The sequence below is a fragment of the Sapajus apella genome, unplaced genomic scaffold, assembly GCF_009761245.1.
Source record: "Sapajus apella isolate SASKATOON/1434 unplaced genomic scaffold, GSC_monkey_1.0 scaffold36, whole genome shotgun sequence".
Taxonomy (NCBI): Eukaryota; Metazoa; Chordata; class Mammalia; order Primates; family Cebidae; genus Sapajus; species Sapajus apella.
This window is the reverse complement of record NW_022436976.1, coordinates 19,155,442-19,183,374: the sequence shown is the minus strand read 5'-3', so window position 1 is coordinate 19,183,374 and position 27,933 is coordinate 19,155,442. Positions and strand designations below refer to the sequence as shown.

At 35.7% G+C, this 27,933-nt stretch overlaps 2 protein-coding genes across 2 annotated transcripts in view; both read right to left on the bottom strand.

Moving 5' to 3' along the window:
- Positions 1-4,765: 4,765 nt before the first annotated feature.
- Positions 4,766-8,260, bottom strand: INSL5 (insulin like 5). The gene is made up of 2 exons (XM_032296669.1): positions 7,976-8,260; positions 4,766-5,270 (listed from the first exon to the last, which is right to left on the bottom strand). The coding sequence occupies exons 1-2, from the start codon at positions 8,148-8,150 to the stop codon at positions 5,038-5,040; spliced, it is 408 nt and encodes a 135-aa protein (XP_032152560.1). The 5' UTR covers positions 8,151-8,260; the 3' UTR covers positions 4,766-5,037.
- Positions 8,261-18,889: 10,629 nt separating this feature from the next.
- Positions 18,890-27,933, bottom strand: part of WDR78 (WD repeat domain 78) — a 95,643-nt gene continuing 86,599 nt past the window's right edge. Inside the window, 2 exon segments of the mRNA XM_032296655.1 lie at positions 18,890-20,174; positions 26,594-26,750. Of these exon segments, the coding sequence (XP_032152546.1) occupies positions 20,124-20,174; positions 26,594-26,750 (208 nt within the window). The 3' untranslated portion in view covers positions 18,890-20,123.

Genomic DNA, 27,933 nt, shown 5'->3' with positions numbered 1-27,933 from the left:
TTGTGTAACCTCATGGTAAGGGAGATCTTCCTAAGCAAAGCAGGAAATTCAGAAACTGTAAAAGAAAAGACAGACATCGTATGTCAAAGGACATCCTAAATGAAGTAAAAAGACTAGGGGAAAATATTTTACATAAAGGCCAGTCAAAAAGTTAGTATTCTTAATATAAAATGTTTTGAAATTGGATAAGAAAAATCAATAGAAAAATGGGCAAAGCATATGGACAGAATAATTTACACAAGAGAAAATACAAGTGACCAATAAATACAAAAGATGATCACTCCATAGTCAAGTAAAGGCAAATCAAACCAAAAATTATGTTTAATATTTCACCTAATTTCGCCAAATTTTAGCAAGTGTAATGACATTATAGACAGGTGAGAATATAGATGAATACGCTATCTCATAAATTTCTAGTGGAAACGTGAATTAATGCACACTTTTTAGATGGTCATCTCTTGATATGTGTTTACATTTAAAATACATATATTGAGATGTTATTGAAATATATGAAGATATATTAAATAATGAGATGTAGGACAACAATTAGATGTAGCACACTGTGTATAATCCATTTTGGTGTGAAATAGGATGATAGATTCAGTAGATACTGTATTAGAGTAGGTTTGCTACCTTAAAAATAGACTCAAACAAAAAACAACTCAAAACTTGTTGTTTGTTAAGGGAGAGGTTGGGAGATTTTATGGTCTAGTCTTAGAAGTGGCACATATCACAGCTACTCACATTTAATTGGCTGGAACTCAGTCACATGACCAAACATAACCGCAAAGGAGGTTGAGTAGTGTAGACTTGCTGTGTGCTCAAGAGGAAGAGGAGAAGAAATTTTCGATGGACAGTTAAAAGTCTATGCTATAGAGCTTGATCCATTAGATAGATTACATAGATAGATGGATGGATGGATAGATAGATAGAGAGAGAGAGAGAGAGATGAGCTGCCTAGCTGTATTTGCAGTTACACCAAATTCAGTATAAATATGATTTTTACTTCTGACAGCAGTTATAAGAAACTCTTAATAAAGGTTATGTTATGACGTTAAAACCAAATACAAGAGAGTGAGGCTTTTGATTTATTTTATGTTTCTGTGGACTGTTTGCATTTCCTAAGCTTATGCATATATTCTTTTTTTCTCTGCAAAAAAAGCAGTTACAGGATTTATTGAGAGACTAGGTTCTATTTTTCTTCTTTGTTTCTCCATGTACTTAAATTACATAAATACATTTATAACTAATATAAATAAGAATATAGTAAATAAATAATAAAAATATAATGCAGATATATATATCTATAGATATATAGATATATATACTGCTTTCCCCAGCAACTTGGTAAGCTATCCCACAGAAATAAGTGACAGTGCATAAGGATATATGAAAAAAGTTGTTTATTGCATCTTTATTTGTAATTGCAAATTCTGAAAACAATCTGAATATATATTGATGGGATCAAAAAATGTGGCAATACATATTATAGAATAGCAGTTCTCAAATTTTTTAGTCTCAGAACTCCTTTGCACTCTTAAATATTATTAACAACTTCAAATAACTTTTGTTTATGTGGGTTGAATCTATTCATATTTATTACATTGAAATTTAAAACTGAGAAATTTAAATTTATTAACTCATTTAAAAATAATAAATCCACCATGTTAACACAAATAAGATATTTTATAAAAACTTGGGGCCGGGCACAGTGGCTCATACCTGTAATCCGAACACTTTGGGAGTCCGACGCGGGCAGATCACGAGGTCAGGAGTATGAGACCAGCCTGGCCAATATGGTGAAACCCCATCACTACTAAAAATACAAAAATAAGCTAGGCGTGGTGGCGCGCGCCTGTAGTCCCAACTACTCGGGGGCTGAGGCAGAAGGATCGCTTGAATCCGGGAGGCGGAGGTTGCAGTGAGCCGAGGTTGCGCCGCGGCACTCCAGCCTGGGGGACAGAGCAGACTCCGTCTCAAAAAAAAAACAAAAAACGTGGCCAGGCGTAGTGGCTCACTCCTGTAATACCGCATTTTGGGAGGCTGAGACGGGCAGATCACTTGAGATCAGGAGTTTGAGACCAGCCTGGCCAACACGGTGAAACGCCGTCCCTGCTAAAAATACAAAAATTACGTGGTACATGCGAGGCAGGAGAATCACTTGAACCCCGTCGCAATGAGCCGAGGTCATGCCACTGCACTCCAGCATGGGGAACAGAATGACATGCCACCTCAAAAAAAAAAAACAAAAAAACAAAAAAACAAAAAAACAAACTACTTATACTTCATAAAACAACAACAACAAAAACATGTACTAAGAAGACTTGCATTGTTTCAAATTTTTGTAACGCTCTAATGGCTTAGTAAAACCAGCTTGATTCCATACCGGTTTCTGCATTTGGGAAACCCAGCCTCATATAGATATTTACTTGGAGAGGGAAGATTATTTTATTAACTTTTTCAGATAGTTTTTAAATTTTTTTATATATCCCCAAACTCAACAAGCATTTATTAAAGTTAGATTGCCATATAAATATGAAGTCATATCAATGAATCATTTGTACTGTATTAAAATTTTTATTTTGCCCTTTGAGTGGATATTTTACCCATTCATTATTTTATGCATTGATCATTTGGAAAATATTGGTTTACTAAGTTATGCATGTCTTCCAAATGTTGACACACAATGTCAAAAAATCAAATTCATTAATACCATCACTGATGCTGATGGTAGGGGATATGTTTCCCAAAATTTTCCAAAAGCTTAAATTTTATCATCAGCAAAAAATACTGTCAGTTGTTTTCTTTGAAGTGAAAGTTTCACTTCATTCACTTTTCAAATCTTATTTCATTTCATTTCAAATCCCCAAATCTGAATAACTAGATTTTCACTCTTTCTTTAAAAAAAAAGAAAGAAAGAAAGAAAGAAAGAAATGGTGCTTCACGGAAAAAGCAGCTCAAAATTTAATTACATAAAATTTAAGTTTGCTAATTAATTACATAAATGTTTATCCTTCAGACAACCACCATACTTCAGTATGCTGCCAAAAAGCTTCATATAGTCTTCCCATTACATCACCCAGAATATTGTAAAGACTCAAGGGTTGAGATTAATGTAATTAATTTTTACTGCTTCATCAAGGACATTCTTCAGTGAAACTGACCTGCTTTTAAAAGTCAGAGTGCCTGGTAGCAAAGAATATTTTGACTACTAGTACAGGTTGGTATAACTGTCTTGAATCACTAAGCAGCCTAAGTTTGGAGCCAGTAACACCAGTAACAGTAACCTGTGTGACTTAGGGCACATTTACTTACTTCTGCTGAGCCTGTTTCCTCATCTGCAAAATGGTGGCAAAGTACTTTCACATCCTCACACGTTTTCTGAAACAAATGTGTGAAGGAAAGTGTTTAAATTCCATGCACAATGCCCTGTGACAATTTAAGTGCCCAGTTTTTAGTAGATGGATTTCCAATATGGACTATTGTATTAATAAGAGCGGCGCTTGGATGAACAGAGATTCTGACTACTGTTACAACTCACTCGGGGAGTTGGCTGCCAGAGTTAGAAAGAAAAGCACAGTTTTGTGATATCCTTACTCTGCCTTCTGTCATTTTATCTGGTAAGACATCCAATTGCATAACAATGACTTGGTTATGTGAGTCTTTGTTTCTCAACTTCCAGAATGAGAGTAGAATGAGTAGAAACGCAAAACCAAAGCGGCCCATACTACAGGAGGAAGCTTATTACTTAAACATACTCTGGGTTTCAGCTGTTTGTGGGACCTGGTTGTTACATACATTCCCCCAGCTATTTTCAAATAGAATGTTGAAGGGCTATGTGATATTAGGAAACACTAATTGAGCACTGTAAGGCACTTTGAGGAAAGCACTTTGTTTAGATTCTTATGTTTGACTATTGTGAAAGAAAACTAAATCTCAGGACTCAAAAATTACTAAGCCAAAGGGAAAAGTCAAGCTGGGAACTGCATCAGGCAAACCTGCCTCCCATTTTATTCCTAAGATAACCATAAAGATTTAAAAAGCTACATACCTCCCTCACAATTTACCCACTAGGAAATTTCTTGTGGGCCCCAAGATCTTTACTCTAAAACAGTTCTGTCAAATTTCACTAGGACAATGTAAGTTGGTAGCTTATCTTCACAGGTGCAGGACAAAGTACAGAACTCAAAGTCATCCCTCTGCTCACCTGGAACAAATGCATGTCTGATTGCTTCCTCTGCCCTACGTTTATTTTATCTTATGTAAAAATGCGGACTCATTGACCTAGATTAACACACAAGTGCCTATTTCTCTACTCCCCTCTCACATGTGAATGGTTGATCAAAGGCTCAAAAGCATGCAACCCTTTGCTTATCACCTACCCACACCTTTTAAAAAGTTATTCCTCTTTCCCCGATATCCACCCTTTCCCTTTCAAATATTGAAGCCTTCAAAGTCATCTTTGGAGAAAAGCACAGACCTGTCTCCTGGGTGCATATCCTTAACCCTGGCAAAATAACCTTCTAAATTGATTGAGACCTGTCTCAGATACATTTTTGTTTACACTATGAATCTATGTTTAAGTTTTCAGTAACAATACACAGTAACCCAAACGTTAAGAATGAATAGTTATTTCTGTATGATGAGATAATAGCTGATTTTTATTTTTTATGTATATTTTTAGATTTTTCTACCACCAGCATTTTCTGTTTACTGTTTAAAAGTTGTTTACAATTTTTTGAAAAATAAAAACAACACAGTGAGCTTGGTTTATAGCATTTTTATTGCAATTTTGCACAGCATTTGAAGTTTCAAAGCATTAGTAGAATTTGAAAAGAACAGTTCATTAGCCTTGGCAAAGAGAGAAAATAGAGATCACTGTGGTTGCAACCACTCATCTATACCTTTTAGAAAAGAAAGTTTCCTACCCAAAAGCCATCATTTTAGTAACACAATATTAGTGTTCTACCAGGCAGTAAAACACTGCAATTAAACATGTGATAAAGCTCTGCCACCCACTGGGTATTCGCTCTTGTCTTAGCAAAGAGCACTCAAATCAGTCATGGAACAGCCGTCAGTGCAACATAAAGTTTGTAAATCTCGTCTTGACATCACTGAATGCTTCTTTGACTCCCAAAGCCCTTCAGTGGGCATCTGTCTACCCCAAAGATGGTCTTCCCCTGAGGCATCCACCTTCAAAGGGTTTTGTTCTGGATTTTCCTCTGAAGACTCATGTTTATTTGGGAGCTGGAAGGATCTTTCTGTCTCAGCTGTATGGAAGAGAAAAAAATAATACATCCTTAGACAACTCCTACAAAGAAGGCAGCAACCACATTCCACTCTTGGGGCAATGAACTGGATCTCTGAAATGAAATCGAATCTCACACATAATTTCTTTTTAATGTTGGTCTGGTTTCAGAGAGATGAGACATTTTGAGGAGAGCCCAGTCATCTCCACTCCCCGCATTTTACAGAGGCAGAAACCTGAGTACAAAGAGAAGTAACACCCAGTGTCGTTCAGCTAGTCAGGACTTGACTTCTTTTATTCGCTACCTCTACTGGATGACCAGCAGCTTCCAAAGTTATTAGTTATGTGCTATAATGAAAAAAACACATAAACAAAAAAGCAATCCTGTGTATGCCCTGCCGTCTTGAGCAGTAAAGAAGGAAATGAAGACTTAAACCTCTGTATCTGAAAACAAAAAGTGAACTTCACAGTTTTAAGTGTTGTTTCCAAAGTTCACATATAAGCTTCTCTCACTTTAATTTAGTTCAAACTGACTTATCAGTGCCTTAGCACACCAGCAGGCACCAAGAAAATGGTGAATGGATGCTGGTTGGCAAATCAGTAATTGATCAGGTAAATAATATATGGGAAAACACTCTGAAAATCTACAAAAGATTTAATAAGTAGTAGTATAATTTCAGAGATGTCCAACAGAGCTAGCCTTATAGATATCTATTCCACTGCCCTATGTGTGTCAGAGATATCCCAAATGTATTTTTTATAGTGCATTTTGGTTTACTATTCCAGAAATTGTTGTACATCCTGGTAAGTTATGCTTACTCTCTCAAGGTTAAAAACCCATATAATTTTTGTTAGCATCTAGTAATATGAACCTCAATATTAAAGTGGTAATGAAACTGGAAAATGCATGCTTTTCCAAGACATTAGCCCACCCAAATACGAACACTATAGGTCATTTTCTAAAATGTTTCTATTACCAACATCATTTCAAATTAAATCGAAACCTTAATAATCATACATATGGTCTCAACATTTATTATGTAATCACATTTTTCCTTTCTAACTTTTTACTATAAAACATAGCAAATAGGACCATGAAATTAAATAGACTCTTAAGGGAGACTCAGAAAGACAAACACCACATGATCTCACTTACATGTGGAATCTTAAAAAGTCAAACTCAGAAATGTAGAAGGAGAATGATGGTTACAGGAGGGCGAAGGTGAGGGGCTGGTTGGGGAACAGATGGTCGAGAGCACAGAATTTCAGTTAGACTGGAGGAATAAGTTCAAGAAGTCTGTTGACCACACGGTGACTATAGATAATAACAATGCACCGTGCCCTTGAAAATTGCTAAAAGAGTAGATTTTAAGTATTATCACAAAAAAGTATGTGAGCTAATGCAGCTGTTAATTATCTTGATTTAGCAATTCCACATGTATATTGAATGTATACATATTTCAAAACAATATATTGTACACAACAAATATATATAATTTTATCAACGAAAAAAAATAATGTTTAAAATAGGATTTTCAGCCATGCCCAGTGACTTATGCCTGTAATCCCAGTGCTTTGGGAGGCTGAGATGGAAGATTGCTTGAGGCCGGGTGTTTGAGACCAGCCTGGGCAACACTGCAAGACTCCATCTCTACAAAAAATTTAAAAATTAGCTAGATGTGGTGGCACACACCTGTAGTCCTACCTACTCAGGAGGCTGTGGTGGGAGGATCACTTGAGCGCAGGGGTTTGAGGCTTCAGTGAGCTATGATTGTGCCACTGCACCCCAGCTAGGTAAGAGAGCAAGACTCTGTCTCTAATCAAACAAATAAATAAAAATTTTAAAATGGGATTTTAAATAAATTCTATCTCATAATTTAATATAGAATTATCAGAAAGAATTTCAGTCAAATGTTTAAGTTAGTTGAATTGAATAATAAAGAAATATTGTGAAGTTAGTCACTTCACCATTTCTGAAAGACATTTGGATCATTTCTACCTTCAAAATCCTGATCATACAATTTCTACTACTAGAATTCCCACCCTGCCTCCCCACCACCTTTCATAATCCCCCAATCCTTCAGGACCTCTGTCAGTAACCACCACCTCCATGATGCTGTTATTTATCACAATAGTGATATTCGTCCCCACCTGAGACTCAGTATGGAATAAGTAAAGACTCCTGAAGCCAGATCGGCCTGGTTTGCTGAGCTTTCCTCTTGGTAAAATGATAAATGGTGGTAATTTTGCTTGCTTCACAGGATCCTTCTCAGATAGCTGAATGAAATGTTGCATACCTAACTTCCTGGCACTTGAAAGCATTCGATTAGGGTCAGCTTCTTTCCTTGCATCCGTATTTGACACCTGCCTGAGTTCCAACTTATTATATTGTATAATTATTCATGTGTGAACGTCTTGCTACTTCAACATGCTCCTTGAAATCAATGCTTCTGTAGCCTCCATAGTACCTTCCACAGATGCTGAGCTCATTGAAGTAGTCATGCAATCAAATGATTTCAAGCAAGGGACTCAAGAAAGAGATCCTTATTTTTTGAAAGGTAGCATGCTCATCACTTTCCCAAGCCAAATTCAGTATATTTTGATAGCTAATCCCTTAAATTGACATAAAAATGCCTCAACAGTATTTAGAGAAACAATTAAATAATGGTTTTAAAAACAGTTTGAAAAAATAAAAGACATGTGAAAGGAAAATAAAATTACTGTTACCTTGCTGAGCTTGAGGGATCCCCTCCAGGTGCCTTCTCCACCTGGAGCTAGCGCAGATGTAGATGACTGTCCGTATGTATTCTAGCCCACAGAGTTTCACAGACTCCTTGCTCCTCACTTCTGAGATGGCAAATAGGACAGAGAGTAGAAACAGAGTGAAAATGGAGCCCTTCATTTTGCTGAGGATTGAATGAGACTCTGATGTGGTAAATATGGTCGAATCAAATTCTGGAGTGACTCTCACCCTCTTGATCAATTTATACTAACTTTCCTGACATTCTATTGGTCAGAAGCTCATCTTTACAATATTTGCAGAGCACATGGGGTTACACAGTAAAGTTTTGAAAATATGGTTTTATGATTATTGCTAGCTATTCAATCACCCCTGAATACCATCAACGCATCTGTGAGATGATAAAAACAGATGCCCTATTGGAAGGCATTATGGAAAACTTATGGACTTTGGAAGTTGCCAAGAATGAGTTTTAATCTCAGCCTTGCTACTTACTGAGTAGCATAGGGCAAGTTTAAACTTTTTGAATTGGGGGCCAACCCTGGTGGGTAACACCTATAACCCTAGCACTTTGGGAGGTCAACATAGGCAGATCACTTGGGGCCAGGAGTTCAAGACCAGCCTGGGCAACATAGCGAGACACTCGTCTCTACAAAAAGTTTAAAAATTACTCAGGCACAGTGGCATACTTGAGTCCAGGAGTTCAAGGTTACAGTAAACCACGACAGTGCCACTGTACTCCAGCCTGGGTTATGGTGAAACCCTGTCAAAAAAAAAAAAGAAAAACTCTTTGAACCTCAATAACCGTATCTCTAGAATGGGAAGCCACATCTCACAAGGGTTTTGTGAATATTGAAAGCAACATAAATGTCAGAACAATGGGATATTGCACTTAAGTAGGCAAGTTCTCATGTCCTGGGTTTGAATCCTGGCTGTTGCCGTTACCTGGCTATTACTTACCAGATCTAGACTTTTAAGCAAGTTTTTAAAGCATCCTTCTTTGTAAAATAGTGCTGATGATTTAACTACCTCATGGAGCTAACACAATAATGTGTGCCCTGCTTGGTTCAATAAACAGCTAATAATTACTAGCTGCTTCTCCTCTCACCACCAGAGTAGAAGAGTAGAAAAGATAACTTCAGAATTCAGAAGATTTTATCTAACTAGAATCTTGTTATCCTTCACTTATGACCTAGGTATGCTTTTCTCAACACACATATCTAAGAAAATAGAAAGCTGAGTCCATATCCCAAAGAGCTAAATAATACAATTTCTTTTTTCGTAAAACCTCTGAAAGCACTAGTTCTTGCAAAGGTCTTACCTAAACTGAGAATGCTGGAGTTTGAGATCTTAAAGAACTGTTGACTCTGTTGACTCAGTTTTCAGCAAGTTGAACAAATAATTGTTTAGTTGATTCTGTGGAATCCTTGTCTGTGATTCCTGAAATCGCTAAAGTATGTGGCCATGATCATATAGTGTGTACTTCTTGTGAAATCACTGTTCTTCTGTAGGGAAGCTGGAAAATAAAACAAAAATCTATTCTCTAATTAAAAGCATTTTTTGCTCTAAAAAATGAAAATTATTTCCAAGAGTCTTGCTTTCTCCATTTCTTTGGCTATAGTGAGAAGAACGGTTTAAGAAAGGCAAGACTTGAGGCAGGAGAAACAGAGAAAGGCTGTTTCAATAATTTAGATATGATGGTGGCCTAAACTAAGGCCACGGCAGAGAGGATAGGGCACATGAGTATTCAAAACAAAGAAGGGCTTGGTACTGATTGAATATCAAGGGCAATGGAGGGAAAGCTGTCAAATATGATACCTTGATTTCTGGCTTGTTCAACTGGGAGGTAAGGAGGTCATTGGCTACGAAAGGGATCAAAGCAGCAGGAATGGTTCTCTCATCAAAGTTACTCCATCTTTGGATGGGTCAAAGTCAGTGTCTTTTATCAACTCCAGAGGGACATCTGTATTACCGTGCTTGGAACACCCACAGCATCAACTATTAAGCCATGTGTTACCAAACTTCTTGTCTTCTTTGGAGATGTATACTATCTATATTGACAATGCCAGGTTTAACACAACACTACAGTAAGCCTATGGTCAGTGGCTATGGATTGGGCTTCTGCACAACCCCAGGGACATTCAGCCAAGGGATGATCCCTACCTTGGATGTCAGATGGACTCTAGCATGATCCTGCTATCACCACCACTTGTTCCCCCTGGGTGCAAAGTAGTCCCCTCTGCTGCCAGTTCTTAATACCTCACTAGGGCTCATTTAATTTGGGATGAAAAGCTGGCAAAACTTGAGCTCATTCTGTGACCTAATGGAGGCAAGTTAGCCAAGTCAGCTACCCAGATGAAAAAACTCCTGACAATAATAAAAGCCCTAGATGTGAAGCCTGAAATTTAGGGGCTTTAGTTTCCCCATTTATATGTTGAGAAGTTTGGATTGAATTGCTAAAAGTCATCTCTGCACTTGAAATTATCCGTCTTGCTGTAATTGTCTGATTATGTTACTCCCACCTCACAAACCTTCAGTGGCTCACCATTCCCTCCAGAAGACAATCCAAACAATATGACATTTAATGCTTTTCACACAGGTCCCCAAACATCACTCTTTTCACATACTTCAAGGTTCCGACTGAAAAGGTAATGATAACCAACTGAAAAGGAATCTTTCCATCTTTTGACCAACCATAGTTTCTTGTTTACAACTCTCACAGGAGCAATCTTTTCCATTTGAAGATGGACGTGACTTTTCTTCCTCATCTGGTCTGTAACTCAGTTTACTATCTATGTGGCAATTATTATGTGTCTTATTTCAGGTTTCATTCAGGTAGCTCTAAAAAAATACCAGAGACTGGGTAGCTTACAACAACAGAAATGTCTCACAGTTCTGGAGGCTGGGAAGTCCAAGATGAAGGTGACAGCATAGTCTGGATTCTGGGACTTCTCTTTGAGTCCTTACACAGAAGATGGGGCAAGTTGGCTCTCTGGGGTCTCTAAGATCATCAGTCTGATTCATGAGAGTCCTGCCCTCATGAGCTATTCACCTCCCAGAGACCCCATCTCCTAATTTCATCACCTGGAGGTTAGGATTTCAACATGGAAGACACGATATGTAATTGTCCACTCTGAGTTTTAATTTCTCCATCCATGAGGAGATAATAATCTGTGTTTTATAATGTTATTGTGAAGTGGAATGAGTTAACACAAGTGCAGCACCTAGCATAATATATAGTTCAATAAATAATAAATTAACAATGTCATGAACAAGGGATCAGAAAATGTTATTTTTAATTGGGAATAGCTACTATGGATGACTTTCCTGTATAAATGTTCCCAAAACCATCCATTAATCTGCACTGCTATAGTATTTTTTTCTTTCCTCCCTTCCTTCATCCTTTCCTTGCCTTCCTCTTACCTTTCATCCTTCCACAAACAAGTTCTAATAAATAAGGGTCTTGTGGTACTGTTTCTTAAAGTGTTTTCAGTTGAACATGAGTCTTTGCCAATGGTGTTTGATTTTTTTTTAAAAAAGAATCCCCTGATAGCAGTATCTTTCTTTGAGATTGATAATGCCTACTAATAAAGTAGAGCCCAGAGAAGACATCGAGTTAGGAAATTTCCTTAACTTTGTTTAATTCAATGTTTCCACAACTTATTTGACCTTGGAAATGCCTGCATTATGAAATTGATTAACATCTGGGATTGCTATAAATTTCTAGAGTAGATATATTTCTAGTTCTCCTCTGTTCTAGCACATGGTAGGGTTATATTTCTCTGCTCTTCAAAATCAGGAAACACAATGTGACATATTTTGGCAAATAAAGTGTGAGTGGATGTAACACATGTCACGTCTACCTAAAGCTTAAGGATTGATGTGTGATCCTCCAGTTCTCCCTCTCCTCGGCTGTGGTTACCAACAACACTCCTGATGTGGGAAGCTACTCACTGAGTCAGAACAATATACAGCAGAACTGCCTACTGACCTGTAATGAATATGTGGTATGAGTGAAAAAGAAACCTTTATCATTTGAAGCCATTGAGATTTGGAGATTGTTGGTTATAATAACATAACCTGGCTTATCCTGACTGGTACAATTATCTTATGGTTATTTACATGTTACAGATGCAGAGAATGTTTATAATGATTCAAGTTTTTAGATCAAAGCAAAATAAGATATGTGGCCTTAATTGGAATTAATTACCACATTTTCAGTATGATTGATTATATGAAGGCCTGCACTTAACATGTACCAAAAACCCAAATTAACAGCCAAACAATGAATTCAGTAAACATATCATTCACTTTATACCATTTGGCAAGGAACTATGACCACAGTATACTTAATAGATGGTGTTTGGAGTAGGTTGGCATGAGTTGTATATACTGTTTGTGGCATTAGATTTTGGAAATCAAATATCAGGTTTTCCATTTAATATCTATGCGTCCTTAATACTTAAGACTGTAGGTCAAGTGCAGTGGCTCATGCCTGTAATCCCAGCACTTTGGGAGGCCGAGGCAGGAGGATCACGAAGTCAAGAGATCAAGACCATCCTGGCCAACATGGTGAAACCCTGTCTCTACTAAAAATACAAAACTTAGCTGGGCGTGGTGGCACAAGCCTGTAGTTCCAGCTACTTGGGAGGCTGAGGCAGGAGAATTGCTTGAACCCAGGAGGCAGAGGTTGCAGTGAGCCGAGATCGTGCCACTGCACCACTCCAGCCTGGTACCTAGTGATGGAGCAAGACTCTGTCTCAAAAAAAAAAAAAAAAAAAAGATTTTAAGACATACTTAAAATCTCTGAATCTCAGTTTCTTCATTTGTAAAATAGTGATAATAATGCAAATTTCATTAGGATGATTGTAAGGATTAAATGATGCAAATGTGCTGATCACAGTCTCTAGCACAAGGAAACTTTCAATAAACTGATCATTGATGGTAATTGTGAGAATTCCACCAAATAGAACCTTGATGTTAGAATGTTAAGAGTTTTAGGACTGCTACTCTAGTTTCTAGCTAAGAGACTTTAAGGACGTATCTAACCTATAATTTGATTTTCTAATTTGTTACATTGGAAAATATCACAGGATCAATTGAGATAATGTTAATTATAGCTCTGATAAATTATAAAGCATAGCACATATAATTATTTGATGAAATTATGATTATGGCATCACTATATATAAATTCATTTGCAAACACTAATTTATGTTTGTTATTTTCTGACACAGATAGTACCTGCTCATCATTGGCTAATACTTATTCTTAATGCTTCTAGGTAGAGTTTTCATTATGATGCAACCATTTGTCCAGCTTTTCCTGGAAGTCATTCACAGCTCCTCATTTTCTCTCATGCTCCATTGACTAAACCTTTTCCATGCACAAACATCCACTAAATCACCAAGTCTCTTTGGTTCTACCTTCTAAATTTCTCTGCGATCCACCCACTGCTCTCTATGCCCTCTACCATGACCTCAACTTTCACTGGCATTGCTGAAATGGCCTCTCAGCTGACCCTGTCATCAATCCATTTACCACACTGCTGCCAGAATGATCTTTCTGAAACTCACGATTATCACACCCATCTCTAAAACCCTCCAACAGTTTCCCTGAAGAAAATGTTCAAATTTCTTTAACATGGCCTGCAAGACATTTCATGATTTTGCTTCTCTCTACTTGTTCAGGTTTTAGATACCCTCAAATTCTAAGGGTCCAATTATATCAGACACCTTACAGATATTGAAGTTCCATATTCCCTTTTTCTCCATCTGAAACTCCTTTCCCTTCACTTTTTAAATCTGGTTAACCTCAACTAGAATGAGGAATATGTGTGGAAGGGATATTGATATAGCATTTATCTGGAAAACTTTTTTTTTAACCACTCATTACAGTGATTTTTTAAATGCCCTATCAGTAAGGGTTAAAATGAACAACTGACATATAACTTAATAGCAATAATAATAATAACCTGAATAAAAAATATGGAAAGGGCCTGAATAGATATTTTTTCAAAGAAAATATACAATAGCCAACAGGTATATGAAAAGCCAAACATCACTAATCATCAGAAAAATGCAAATCAATATCAAACTATTAGCTCACATCTATTAGGATGGCTATTATCAAAAAGAGAAGAGATTAATGTTGTTAAGGATGTAGAGGAAAGGGAACCTTTGCATACTGTTGATAGAAATGTAAACTGGCACAGCTAATATGAAAATAGTATAGAGGGTCCTAAAAAATTTAAAAATAGAACTACTATGCAATCTAATAATTCTACTTAGGAGTATATACCCAGAAGAAATAAAATCAGTATGTTGAAGAGATACATCTGCACTCCCATGTTCATTAAAACATTATTCACAATAGCCAAGATGTGGAATCAACCTAAATGTCCACTGATGGATGAATGGATAAAGAAAATGTGATACACACAGATACCGATAAATATTATTCAACCATAAGTAGGGGAGGAAATTCTACCATTTGTGACAAAATGGATGAATCTGGAGGATATTGTGCTAAGTTAAAGAAATTAGGCACAGAAAGACAAATATTGTATGAACTCACATATGTGGAATCTTAAAAAAAAAAAAAGTAAAATTTATAAAAGTGTAGAGTAGAACAGTGGTTGCAAGGAGCGGGAGGCTGGTGGAAATGGGGAGATGGTTAAAGGATGAAAACTGTCACTTATGAGATGAATAGGTTCTAGTATACAGCATGATAACCATAGTTAATACTGTATTGTTTACTTGAGATTTATCAAGAGAGTAGATTTTAAGTGTTCTCACTATACACATACATACACACATACATGCACAAAATGGTAACTAAGCGTGATGATGGATATGTTAACTAATTTGACTGTGGTAATCATTTCACAATGTGCAATTGGAATTTATACAATTTTTATTTGTCAATTAATTATATCTTAATAAAGCTGGGAGAAAACCCAAAGCAAATACACTTAAAATAAGCAACTGAAAATGCTTTTTAAAACATATCTGAAAAACAGTAATTTATATTTAAAGCTTTACCTTGTATGAAAAGAGCAGCAGCTTTCGTATGTTTTTGTTGTCATTTTAGGCTTTTGGAAATAAAGACTCAATAAATAAATAAAATATGCATAATAATTGAAAAAAATCAATACAATTATTTTCAGTGAGTTCTGATTTAAAACCCCCGGAATAGTTGGGCACAGTGGCTCATGCCTGTAATCCCAGCACTTTGGGAGGCTGAGGTGAGCAGATCACAAGATCAAGACCATCCTGGCCAACATGGTGAAACTCCATCTCTACTAAAAATACAAAAATTAGCTGGGCATGGTGGCATGCAGCTGTAGTACCAGCTACTTGGGAGGCTGAGGCAGGAGAATCCCTTGAACCTGGGAGGCAGACATTTCAGTGAGCTGAGATCACACCACTGCACTCCAGCCTGGCGACAGAGTGAGACTCCGTCTCAAAAAAAAAAAAAAAAACTCAGAACATCCTGGAATCCTCTGTTCTCCTAGTATAATGGCACCATGTCTTTTAATAGTTGACTTATTCAAGGAAAATACAGACATGGTGAAAGTACATTTTTCATTACTTGTTCTGGATGTTGCATAAATGTCTCACTCATTTAGAAAATGCAGTGTTCATTTTTATAAGATTCATAACAATGTTTTATATGTTCCAACTTAAGGGATACATTATGCTTCTATTTAATCCAGGAATTCACTTCATGTAAACTGTCAGCCTTTTAGTTTTATCACCAAATGTGTATGGCAACCTAAAGAAATGAAGACTAATAGCCTAGTAAATGTTCTATGGATTTGAGGTTGGATTTGACATTGTACAAAATCCTAAACAAACAAGAAAAAAAGCCTAAATATTGTGTGAAGGAACAAATGAGGTCATCAGCATAGTCCACAGGAGGAGTGGAGCCTTGGCAAAGACTCAGTCAACCACAAAGTGCAAAGAGGTTTGCGGACAAGGACATGGGGATGTGGCTCTGGGATAATCAGAATGAGAGCTGCCATTTTGGAGTGCCTACCATGTACCAGGCATTTTGCTAGGTGCTTGACATTAGAGATAAATTGTTCCCCAAATGGGTGGCAGGAACACAGTCTTATAAAGTAGCAGCAATACTCACTCTTTAAAAGAAAGGGATCATAGATTAGTTTTTGTCTTAAAGGGAAATATTGATTTTATATTGCTATAGAACCAAAGACAGCTATGTCTATGTTAACCAACTTTCCAGGCTGATTTTATGTTTTATATGTTTTCTGCACTTAAAATGTTTTATTTTCCTTCTGTGATGGTCAAGACATTTTGTTAGGATTTTTAGAAAATTCCATTTAATGTTATGCCATCTTGTAATAAAGGGCAAGCATGAAACCATCATTTCCCCATTAATTTGATATTCCTTTATTTAATAAATACTTGTTGCATTACTACTCTGTGAGGCACTGTTCTAGGTGTTGTAAATATAGTACAGTCAGCTAAACACATAGTCCTTACCTTCAGGGAATTTACAGTCTAGGAGAGAGCCAGACACTAAGCAAATGATTATACAAATAAACAGCATAGCAGGTATGAATCTTCATTTAGAAACTCAGTTATCCAAGAAATATATTTCCAATAATTATTTTCAATTTCTGACTCCAACTTTCCAAACCACCCAGCTGGCAGAAACAAACAACAACATCCAAACAAGTTAATGTCAGTCCAACTTGGGTTTGGTTTCCTTCCCCTTCCCTGGACATAATTACAGCATCTTACTCTGTGTGTGCCAAGGCCCATCTATCATCAAAGAATTGGTGCCTCCTCAGTTGTCTGGCTTCTTCAGTTCTAGTGGTTCTTTGCTGCTGCTGTTGCATATCACTCATGGTATGAAGACTGGCTTTCAGAGTTCCTGTGGTCCCTCACACGTCTTACTATTTCCTAGACAATGCTTTTTAGAAGCAGGACATGGATCTCCTCTGTTCCAAAGATCCGCAGGCCTCCATCTTTTTCTCATTCCCCCACCCTTTTCATCCCTGAGGAAACTTCACATTCCTCTTTATGTTTGAGATACTGGTCTGTGCCTCAAATACCTTTTCTAAGTCCTGTGCTTTTATCGAACAAAAATGGATGTATTTGATTTATTGTGATTTTACATGTCTCCTTCAACTTATAAACATAGAGCTACTGATTGGAGAAGGGAAAGGCAATGAAGAAAAATAAGGATTAAAAAATATATCTCTTATCCCTCAAGAATAATTTCTGAAATAATGCTATAAGGGAAATCCATGGTGACTTGAGAACAGTTAATGAAAGAACCAAATTTAATTTGATTGGGTGGTAAGTCCTATGAGAGGGAGCTCAGAGAGGGGTCTTCTGAGGAGATGAGATGGGAACTGGGATCTGAAAGCTGTGTAAAGAGTTAATATTTTGAAGGAGAGTGAGGAGTGTGTTCTCAACAGAAGGAATACACATGGCAAGGCCTCATGGCAGGAGAACACTGAAGAACAAAAACAAATCTATGAGCATTATCATTTATGGATAAAATCTTAATTGTAGAATATACACACTTGCGTTTTAGTGTATGAGACCTCAACAAACTACATAAGGCATCAACCATTTATTAGGCCATAATGGAAAGTGTATAAGAACTAGTCAAAGCTTTGGACTTGAGTTCAAGCCCTACCAGTTATAAGCTGTATGGTCTATGGCGTATCGTATCACCTCTTCAAGCCTTAATTATATCGTCTGGAAAAGAGAGATTATGATAATATTACAACTACATGCCCCATCAGTCTCACAGGACTGCTGTGATGATATACTGGGAACATGGATGTGAAAGTGTTTTGCGAAATGTAAAGGATTTTCCTGCAAGATCTGCACGTGTATCTCAGAACTTTAAGTAAAATAAAATTAAAAAAAGAAAAAAAATGGGATACCTGTTAAGAAAGGTTAATAGTATATTAAGAGGGAAAAAGAAATCTGTCTTCAAAATAGTAATGTACAATGTGATCCCACTGGGTAAAAACATACAGAGAAAAAAAAACTGGAAGGATATATCAAAATGTTAATTATGAATATCTCTGGTAGAATTAATTAAATACCTTTAATATAAAAAAAGAATTTTCCTGTGCATAAATATTAGTATGTTAATAACTAGATCTATTCACAGTAAAATTCAATATTTTCTTTTAGAGAGACTCTTACTGCGACAAAATGACAAATACTAAGTAATCTACTTTCTCATTTATATTCACGTGTAACGACGTAGAGGTGAACCAAGTGAACACACCAAATATGACACATAATTATATAGCAGTGAATACAATTTTCCTTTTCTACTTCAACTGGAAGAGCAGCTAATAAGTTACTATCAGACAACAATAATATAAGTTCTATATGAGAGATGCCTAGTAGAAAGTGACCATATGGAATAATGAATACCTACCCAAATCAGAAGCCTAAAGTTAGCACAGTCACCACTCTCTCATTAGATCCCTAACCAGCACACTAGGGTGTGTGTGTGTGTGTGTGTGTGTGTTTAAGGATAACATAAGATGGCTAATGGCAGGGCAGATTTCTTACTCAATTCTTAAAAATATATGGTAAACAGAGTCTACTAGTAAAGATTCAAAGCCAGTATATAAAGCAAGCAAAATTTCTTCTGAAGTTCCCGGGAGAAAAGATCTTAGACCAAAATTTTGATGTTCATCTGTAAGTATGAGAAAATCACTTAAGGCTGCAGAAGCAGGAGTGAGAAGGTTCCGGGGTGAGTAGGTTCAGTGCTTTAGGATCAGTTGCCCAGGATACAAAAAGAATAGCTTTATTCTTTATGCAGGCTTGAAGAACAATGGGGGAAATATGTGAATAATCTGTAAAGATCAAAAAAGTACACAATATAAAGGAACACAGTTTTTTCAATTAAATCAGGTTTTTATTTTCTTATACAAGGTGTTATGGAAAGTCCAATCTTTCAGAAAGACAGAAACAAAGATAATCACAATGACATACCAATGGAAAATTTATAATCCTTATAATTTGACCTAGGCTCTAAATTCATGTAAAATTTGCCTTGCTTTTGTTTAAAGGATGGCTCCAAACAGAGATTATGAAGCAATGGATACTTGTAAAAGCTAGTTCCCACTGTTGCATTGATTCCAGTCTTGGCTTTATATATCTTTACATATAAAGCCCAGAGTTTAGTGAATTTCATGCCATAACCTCTCCTTTCCACTAAAAATGCTTTCTAGAACAGCCCATAATGTCCTATGGCCTAAATTAAACCCAGGATTTGTTAAAACAAACTGCATAGAATACCCTGTTAGTAATGAATATTTGGAGGAGTCACTGCTCCCCATCTTCACTCCAATTTCCACAACCTTGCTCTAGAAATCTTCATAAAATAATGTCTTGATGTGGTCTATAGAGCAGGGACTTTATATTTTCTATCTGGGTCCACTGAAGTCTGGTCTTAAAATCCAGAGCAGATTCTGGGCAAGCAGAGGAGAGTGCCTGTTGTGTTCTAAGATTAATTGTTCTCACTGAATTGGGAATGTGATAACTGCTAGCCAAACAATAAGATTCTGATATTTACTATTATATATTTTGCTTGCCAAATAGTCTAACAAAGTTCTATAGCTTCAGCTTTCAGATCTAAGAGGATAAAATGTCAGGTACAAGAATCAATTATCATACTACAAACTCTATAATTATAAACTCTGAAAAACAGAGCTTGGAAAGTAGATATTTTAAAAGTCAATAGGATTGTGTCTTATAAAGATTTTAGTTTAAGTGATTCTAATAATTTCCAAGTTTTGCTTCTACAGGTATAATAATTTTCTAACCCATTCAGACATTGTATAAGAATGTACATGTACTCATATGTACTTAGAATACCATCATGAAGTAGAGTAGGAATATCTGTAGAAAAATTAAGAAAATTCCACTGAAACTCTTAAGAATACCTCTTAGATCGCAAATATCTCTGAAATAAAAGTTCATTAAATTTAAATTAAGTGGAAGTTATATATAAAATATTGTTTTCTGAAAGCAAAAGCTGGTGTACTGCATATAATACAGAATACTGGATGTTAAACAACTTCTTTTTTAAAGAAACAACCACAAGAAAGGTATTAGGAATGATGAATTATGCTGGCTGGTTTGACTTGCGTCCAAGCAAAGTGTCTATTATATCTTCCTGAAAAAAACAAAAAGTCACACAATTACAATGCAATAAAATGTAAATTAAAAAGTAAAGTAGCCTTTAAAATGCCATTTAAAATTTATAAGTTAGTGATACGCATTTAAAGGGTATCCAATAAGATTGTAAAAGGGAAACAAACAAAGGTAAGTTTAAACAGTAATGATTGTTCCCTACTATAAACCTACTCTTTCCTATGACAGACTCTTTTAATGAAATCGGATAAATAATTTTATAAAGATTCAGTAAGAAGAAAATTCTGACAGTTCCTATTTAGCCTTAATGCTTAAGCCTAAACTTTCTCATTTATAAAATACCTGTTAAGCTTACTGATATCTTAAGTTCTTTCCTGATCTATTAATGCTTAGAGAGTAGAACTTCTCAATTTCCATGTGGGTTTTGTTACTTTTCATGTACTGATATTTGTACTAGAATGGAGAAAGCGATCATATATGAGAGGATGAAAATCAAAGATGGGAGGTGAGTTTTTAAGCAAGACAGTATAGTGAAAAGATAGGAACTGGAAGCTGAAGAGTTTCTCTATCACATAGTAAATATACTCTTGATAAAATCATTGGACTCTTTAGATAATGTAACATAAGTCAGTTCCTATTTTTTAGCCTATACTATGCTATCTTTGGCACTTCCCCATCATTCAAGCCCTGCACACCAAATCAGTTGCCAAGTCCGTCAGTTCTAACCTTAATATGTTTCTCAAACTCATCTCTTTCTATTTAGTTTCTCACTTGGGCAAATGTAAGAGGTCACTACAATAACTTGTTCAATGTTGTATCCTTAGTACCTAAAACAGACCCTGTCACATAGTAAATACTCAGTAAATATTAATACTTGTTGAATAAATCAATCAATGGTCTATTTTTTTCTACCTTCAGTGTCTACCAGCATTAATTTCTTACATATATTACAGATTCATGTTTCTAAAGCTCTTTTGTAAAATTTCAGTTATCTTTTTATTTTTCCTTCAATTTGGAGAAAATGTAAACAGCAAAAGCACAGAGAAAAACATGGCAAACATTTGTACAATGAACCATAATAGTATAAATAGTATCCAGGAGTAGTTCTCTGGAGGCTGCCTGCACAAAAGGAGTTGCTTCTGTAATTCTCCATTGAAACTGACTTCTCCCAAGTGCTTACACCATAATTCTCTGCAGCTCAAGACTTAGATCACCAGCAAGCCTCATCATGCCAGTAGAAGAGCTGGTGCTTCCCCAGTCATGAATGTTAACGCAGTGGTAAATCCTGCCAACAGTTAGCTATATCATTAAGTTATAATTGCAAGCCTTAGATCCCAGTCTCCTGTTCATGCCAGACATCAGCCTGATGTTACCCCTAACCATGAACCCTAACCTGGGAGGACAGGGCTGGAGCCAACCTTTGACCATATCCTACCACAATAGTATTCTGGTCCTTGCTCTCATTAGGAAGGGGCCAGAGTTTCAGAAATCATGTCACTTAAAACCTCCAGAGGGCCAGGAATGGTGGCTCACACCTGAAAAGCCAGAGCTTTGGAAGGAAGATAGGAGGACTGCTGGAGGCCAGGGGTTTTTGACCAGCGTGGGCAACATTAATAATTAAATGTCTGTACAAAAAAATTAAAATTTAAAAGTTAAAAAAATTAAAGTAGCAATTAGAAAAAGTGATACTAACTGGAATCCTGAAAGACACTGATAAAAGATAACGTTTCCTTTGTATACCTCCTAATACTGTTCTTCCCTTTCCCTCATGTCCCAGGGGCAGCCTTTATCATAAATTTGGTGTACATCTTTCCTATAGAATGAAATCATAAGGGTTCCAAAACTTTGATTCACTCTTGATTAAAATTAATGAAAAAATTATAGGTCATAATGTTACTTGACAAGGTATCTTGAGAGGAAACAATGTTTTGACATTAGTTTCTTTGGAACTTCAAAATATTCTTATGACTAATTCTCTATAAGCTAAGAAAGAAAAGGTATGTCATTAACAATTGGCTATCAGTAACAAGAAACCTGATTAACAGTTTTTTTTTGTTGTTTAATCTCCCAAAAATATAACCCTAAGCCTTTCAAATATAGTCACCAAAAATATGAAAAACAAATTCGTATACAAAAATTATATTTATTCACTAATATATGAAATTGATTTGTTAAGAAAAATATGCTTACCAGCCTTGAAATCACACAGACACACACACACACACACACACACACATACACACACACACACACACACACACACACAGACACAGACACACACGGGTTTGCCAAAAATGTTCAGATTCTCTAAGCTTAGCTTTCTGCTTGTACAGCATACTGCTCAAATTAAAAGATGGCATAACCAATTCAAATCCAAACACAAAAATGAAGCATTTTTCTTCTGCATTCCAGTTTATATTTTATACTCTTTTATACTTTTACCAACTACAAGTGTGTCTACTAACAATATGTTTTTATTTTTGTGTTTACATAATATTGCATATAACATATTGTACTTGCCTTCTTGAAATTTGCTTTTATCACTCAACACTGTGTTTTATAATTTATTCAAAACTTGCCATATTAACACATTAAAATATAGGCCATTTAAATATCTGTATTGAAGTTACACATGTGAAAATGTCATATTTTATCCAGTCTTCCACTGATAACCATTTGGGTTGTTTTCAATTTGTCAGTATACAAACAAGGCTGCTATAAACATTGTTTCCTCATTAGCATGTTTTTCACACCATTACCTATGAGTTAAACAAAGCCCTAAAGATGTTTAGAATCTGGGCTAGGCCTGGTGGCTCACACTTGTAATCCCAGCACTTGAGGAGGCCTGCGTGGTCACATCACTTGAGTCCAGGAGTTTGAGATGAGTCTGGATAACACAGTAAAACCCTGTCTTTACAAAAAATACAGAAATTAGCTGGGCATGGTGGTGCGCACCTGTAGTCCCAACTACTTGGGAGGCTGGAGTGGGACAACTGCTTGATCCCAGGAGTTTGAGGCTGCAGTGAGCCGAGATCACACCACTGCACTCCAGCCTGGGCAACAGAGTGAGACCCTTTCTCAAAAAAAAAAAAAAAAAAAAAAGTATAGAATCTAATCTAATCAGATGGCATTTAAACATCTACAAGAGTTGTATTCCTACTAAGTAGGAAAACTGTAATAATTTAGAATTTAATGACACAGTAAATCAATGAATGGAAGTGAATCAAGTGATTCAGCAACATGGGCAGGGTTGCAGACTTCCCATGAGAAGATGGAGGCTTAGGTAATGTGTAACTAGACTTTAGGAGACACGGGCTGTGAGACAACTGCATTGAGCACTGACAAATCAACAGTAAAACAGGGCCCAGACTGGCAGCTACAGTAGTTAGGTAAATCCCCTTAAATGTCCACAGTGTCAGACCTCATTCCCTGGATAAAATCTTAAGTCAAGATGCATCTCAGCTAGTTGAGAAAATAATCTTCAAAACTACTTATAATGGTATTCTTTTTTACCTTGAGAAGAATAAACATTGTGTATAGAAATGATGCAGCAAATCAAACTGATAACTTTAGTATTCTCTGCATTAAGGAATTTACATATTTTTAATATTTTAAAATTCATATGAGAAGTTGTCATAGTGGAATGTCTAACAGAGAAACATTTGCTTCTTATATAAATGTGCAATTTGGGTAATTGATTTAGACTTGCAATCATGGACTGAAGTCTTACTAATTTGTAAACTGCATTAGAACATTTAGGAAAATATAGTATTCATCACATTTAAAATTTTTAATTTATGAAATTAATAAGAATTCCTTAAGTATCTGAGACTTGTTTGCTAAGAAAACTGAAGTACTTAAAAGTCCAATATATTAAATTAAATTTATAAATGAGATTTAAAATATTTAAGAAAATGTAATTAAGTTGCAAAAGCTCACTTAGCATGTATTAAAATCTGCTAGACTTAGAAACATAATAATAAAATATATAATCTAAATGTAAGAACTTAAAATGAACTGTTCATTTTTTATAAATCTGATATTTGAATATAAATTTTTAAAATCAAAGTAGGCTGAGTAATCTTTTGGACATATAAAGGCTACCTTACGGAACATTAGAAATAAGAAATAAATTGGCTTGGTGCAGTGGCTCACACCTCTAATCCCAGCACTTTGGGAAGCCAAGGTGGGCGGATTACCTGAGGTCAGGAGTTCAAGATCAGCCTGGCCAACACGGCCAAACCCCATCCCTACTAAAAGTACAAAAATTAGCCAGGCATAGTGGTGGGTGCCTGTAATCCACTACTCAGGTGGGAGCCTGTAATCCACTGCTCAGGAGGCTGAGGCAGGAGAATTGCTTGAACCCGGGAGGCAGAGGTTGCAGTGAGCCAAGAGTGCGCCACTGCACTCCAGCCTGGGCAACAAGAGCAAGACTTCATCTCAAAAAAAAAAAAAAAAAAAAAAAAAAGAGAGAAAGAAATAAGAAATGAATTTTTTAAAACACCTCACATTGATACTGCCTTATACATGTCTTCTATTGTACATGTATACTCCTATTGTACCACAGAGATTCTCTATGATATCAATTGGCTTGTATGGTATTTGAATTTTCTGTTTTATTGAATTGCTCTCCAAAGAGGCTATTTTAATTTCTATTACCAGTACGTATATTATATTACTCTTATTACTCTTATATTGGCCCCTTTGCCACTTTTCTCTCAAGGAACTTCTTTACCAGTCAAAAAAGTCGACTTACCAATTCCTTAAGATGACATGAACCTTTCCAATTCCCTATCTTTGCTCAAGCTTTTCCCTCGGTCAGGAATAACAATTCCAATTTTTCTTTCTCTGCAAGGAAATATCCTAAACCTCCAAGCACAGCTGAAATTTAATCTCCTTTGTAAAAAACCTTCCCAAAAGCATTATCTTATTTTCCTTTTCCTCTTCCCATTCACCTTCCAAAAGTCAATTATTCTCCTGCACTGTGATTCTGTAGAAGTTCATTATTCTGTTCTTTCTGACTTGATTATAGTTTCTTGAATATCTATTGTCTTTTTCTTAGAAACCATGTCTTTTGTGTGTTTGTTCATTCAGATAGTCATTCAGCATTCGCTAATGCCCATTATGTGCTAGTATTGCACTAGACACTTACATATATGCTTCAAAGTGGCTCAAACTAGTAAGAAAAATAAGTATACAAAATATTGTAACTTATATTGGTAGATTACTGTAGCACTTGATAGGTTTTATATATATCTTCTCATGAATAATGCTATAATTAATTAAGTCACATTTATGAATATTTCTATAGGCTAGTCTCAGGAGTGAAATTACTAGTTAAAAGGAATCAATATTCCCTAAACATTTCTTTTTTTTTCTTTGAGTCAGAGGTTCACTCTTGCCCAGACTGCAGTGCAGTAGTGCCATTTCAGCTCACTGCAACCTCCGTCTCCCAGGTTTAAGCAATTCTTGTGCCTTAGCCTCCTGAGCAGCTGGGATTACAGGCACCTGCCACCACATCCAGCTAATTTTTGTATTTTTAGTAGAGACAGAGTTTCACCATGTTGGCCAGGCTGGTCTGGAACTCCTGACCTAAAGTGATCCAGTGGCCTCAGCCTCCCAAAGTGCTGAGATTACAGGTATGAGCCACCACACCTGGCCTTCTCTAAACATATCTAAGTCTTGATTCACATTGTCAAATTGCTTCCAAAGAAGTTATACTGATTTCTTTTCCAACCACCAGTATGAGAGGATTTATCGAATGTATGCCAGTACAGAGTAGTCGCATTAAAAATTTATTTTTAAATCAACCTTGTAAATCTGATATGTGAGACTTCTATTTTAATTTAATAGTATTTTATCTTTTAAGTTATTAGTGAGGTTGGATTTTAAAACATATCTGCTAGTTATTTTGTGTGACTGACCTATTCCTGATCATTGCCCATTTTTTTATTGAAGTCTTGGTATTTTTTATATTGATTTATGTATATTTTTTAATATTTTTAAGAGAATAGGATAATACTAAACCAACAGAAATAAATGCCCATTTCAAGAACATTGGAAAATATCTAAAAATACAATTATTTTATGTAACAATCTTTTAATATATGCAGTAAACTTCTTTGGCTATCTTTAAGAATTATTAAGTCCCAATTACACACTAAGCACAATTTTAAGTTCTCCCATATAATATTTATAATTAATTATTATGCTCACCAATGTTATTATTCTTATCATTATCTTTTATAGATAAAGAAGATAAGGCCAGAAAAAAAGTAACCCTAGTAGGTACCATTTCTAGAAGTTAGCAACTCTTGGAATTTATGTTCTTTCATTATATTACACTTAAGACACTTAAGAAATGTAAATCCTTTGCATGCTACAAAATTACAGCTAAATAGACTAATAAAATGACACAATTTTTTTACTCTTGAGTCTTACCTGGCCAGAATCCAAAGCAGTAGGCATATTTCTCAGCTCGTACACAGAAACCTGTCCATCGCTGTCTCCTACCAGAAGGCAATCTGTTTGTTTGGCAAAGAGAATGGTTGTGAACTTGATTCCAGGGTTCGCAACATTAACAATCAGAGGGTCCAAACTGTAATGAAACATTTTACTTGTAAATTCAATTGCTATATTAATATTTTTTAAATAGACAAAGAAAAATTTGAGATTTTTTTTTAATGAAATGTAACAACACCGTAAGCCTATTTGTTTCCAAACTCAAAATAACTGCTTCTCGCACCTTACTCATTCAAAACCTTCAATTCTTCAATGAACTAATTTCAACCAGGTAAATTAAAGTACTTCACAAGTAAACTGTGAACTCATAAAGTTAAACTTTGTGATGGCTAATTTTGTGTGCCCACTTGGCTAGGCTGTGGTACCCAATTGTTTGGTCAAACATCAGTCTATTGTAAAGGTATTTGTTTTCAGACATGATTAACATTTAATTCACTATAATTTGAAGAAAGCCAATTACCATCCATAATGTGGGTAGGCTTCATCCAATTAGTTGAAGGCCTTAAAAGAAAAGACTGAGATCCACCGAAGTGGAATAGAATTCTACTTGCAGAATGCCTTTTGACTCAAGATTGCAATATGACTCCTGCTGTAAATTCCAGCCTGCCAGCCTGCCCTGCAGATTTCAGACTTGCTAGGACCCACTATCATGTGAGCCAACTCCTTAAAATAAATCTCTCTCTCAAGAGATAGAGATAAAGACAGAAATAGAGACAGAGACAATGACAGGTATAAGTAGATACATACATCTTATTGGTTCTGTTTCTGTGGAGATACCTAACACAACTTAGTAAATAATAGCTGTCTTTTAACAGAATAATTTTTTATTCAAATGAGCCTCTGGAATATAAAAGTACATTTTGAACAAGAAGTTTTCTCCTAGTCTTGGTCATCTAAAGCAATCTACCTAATGTCCTCAAAAGAAGTAGCAACTTTGTATACTTCTTTTACAAATACGTTGTCCTGAGAATTACAGTTTTTCCAGAAAAATTAAAATCAGAGGTGGGATTATTTAAGCAGCCACTATATACATTAGTCACTTCATACTTATAATCCTTGATTTTTGGTTCATACTGTTTTATACAAAAGACCAGGACAAAATTTTAAAGTTACTGAATTATTAATTCCTAGCCAAAAAAAAAAAGAATAAGCCCACTGAATTTGACATCATTTCTTTTAAACAAGTATTTATTTTCTTACTGTTTTTGCTAAAAACTAGCATAAAGATATATTATATTTTCCAATTAACCTTTTTATTC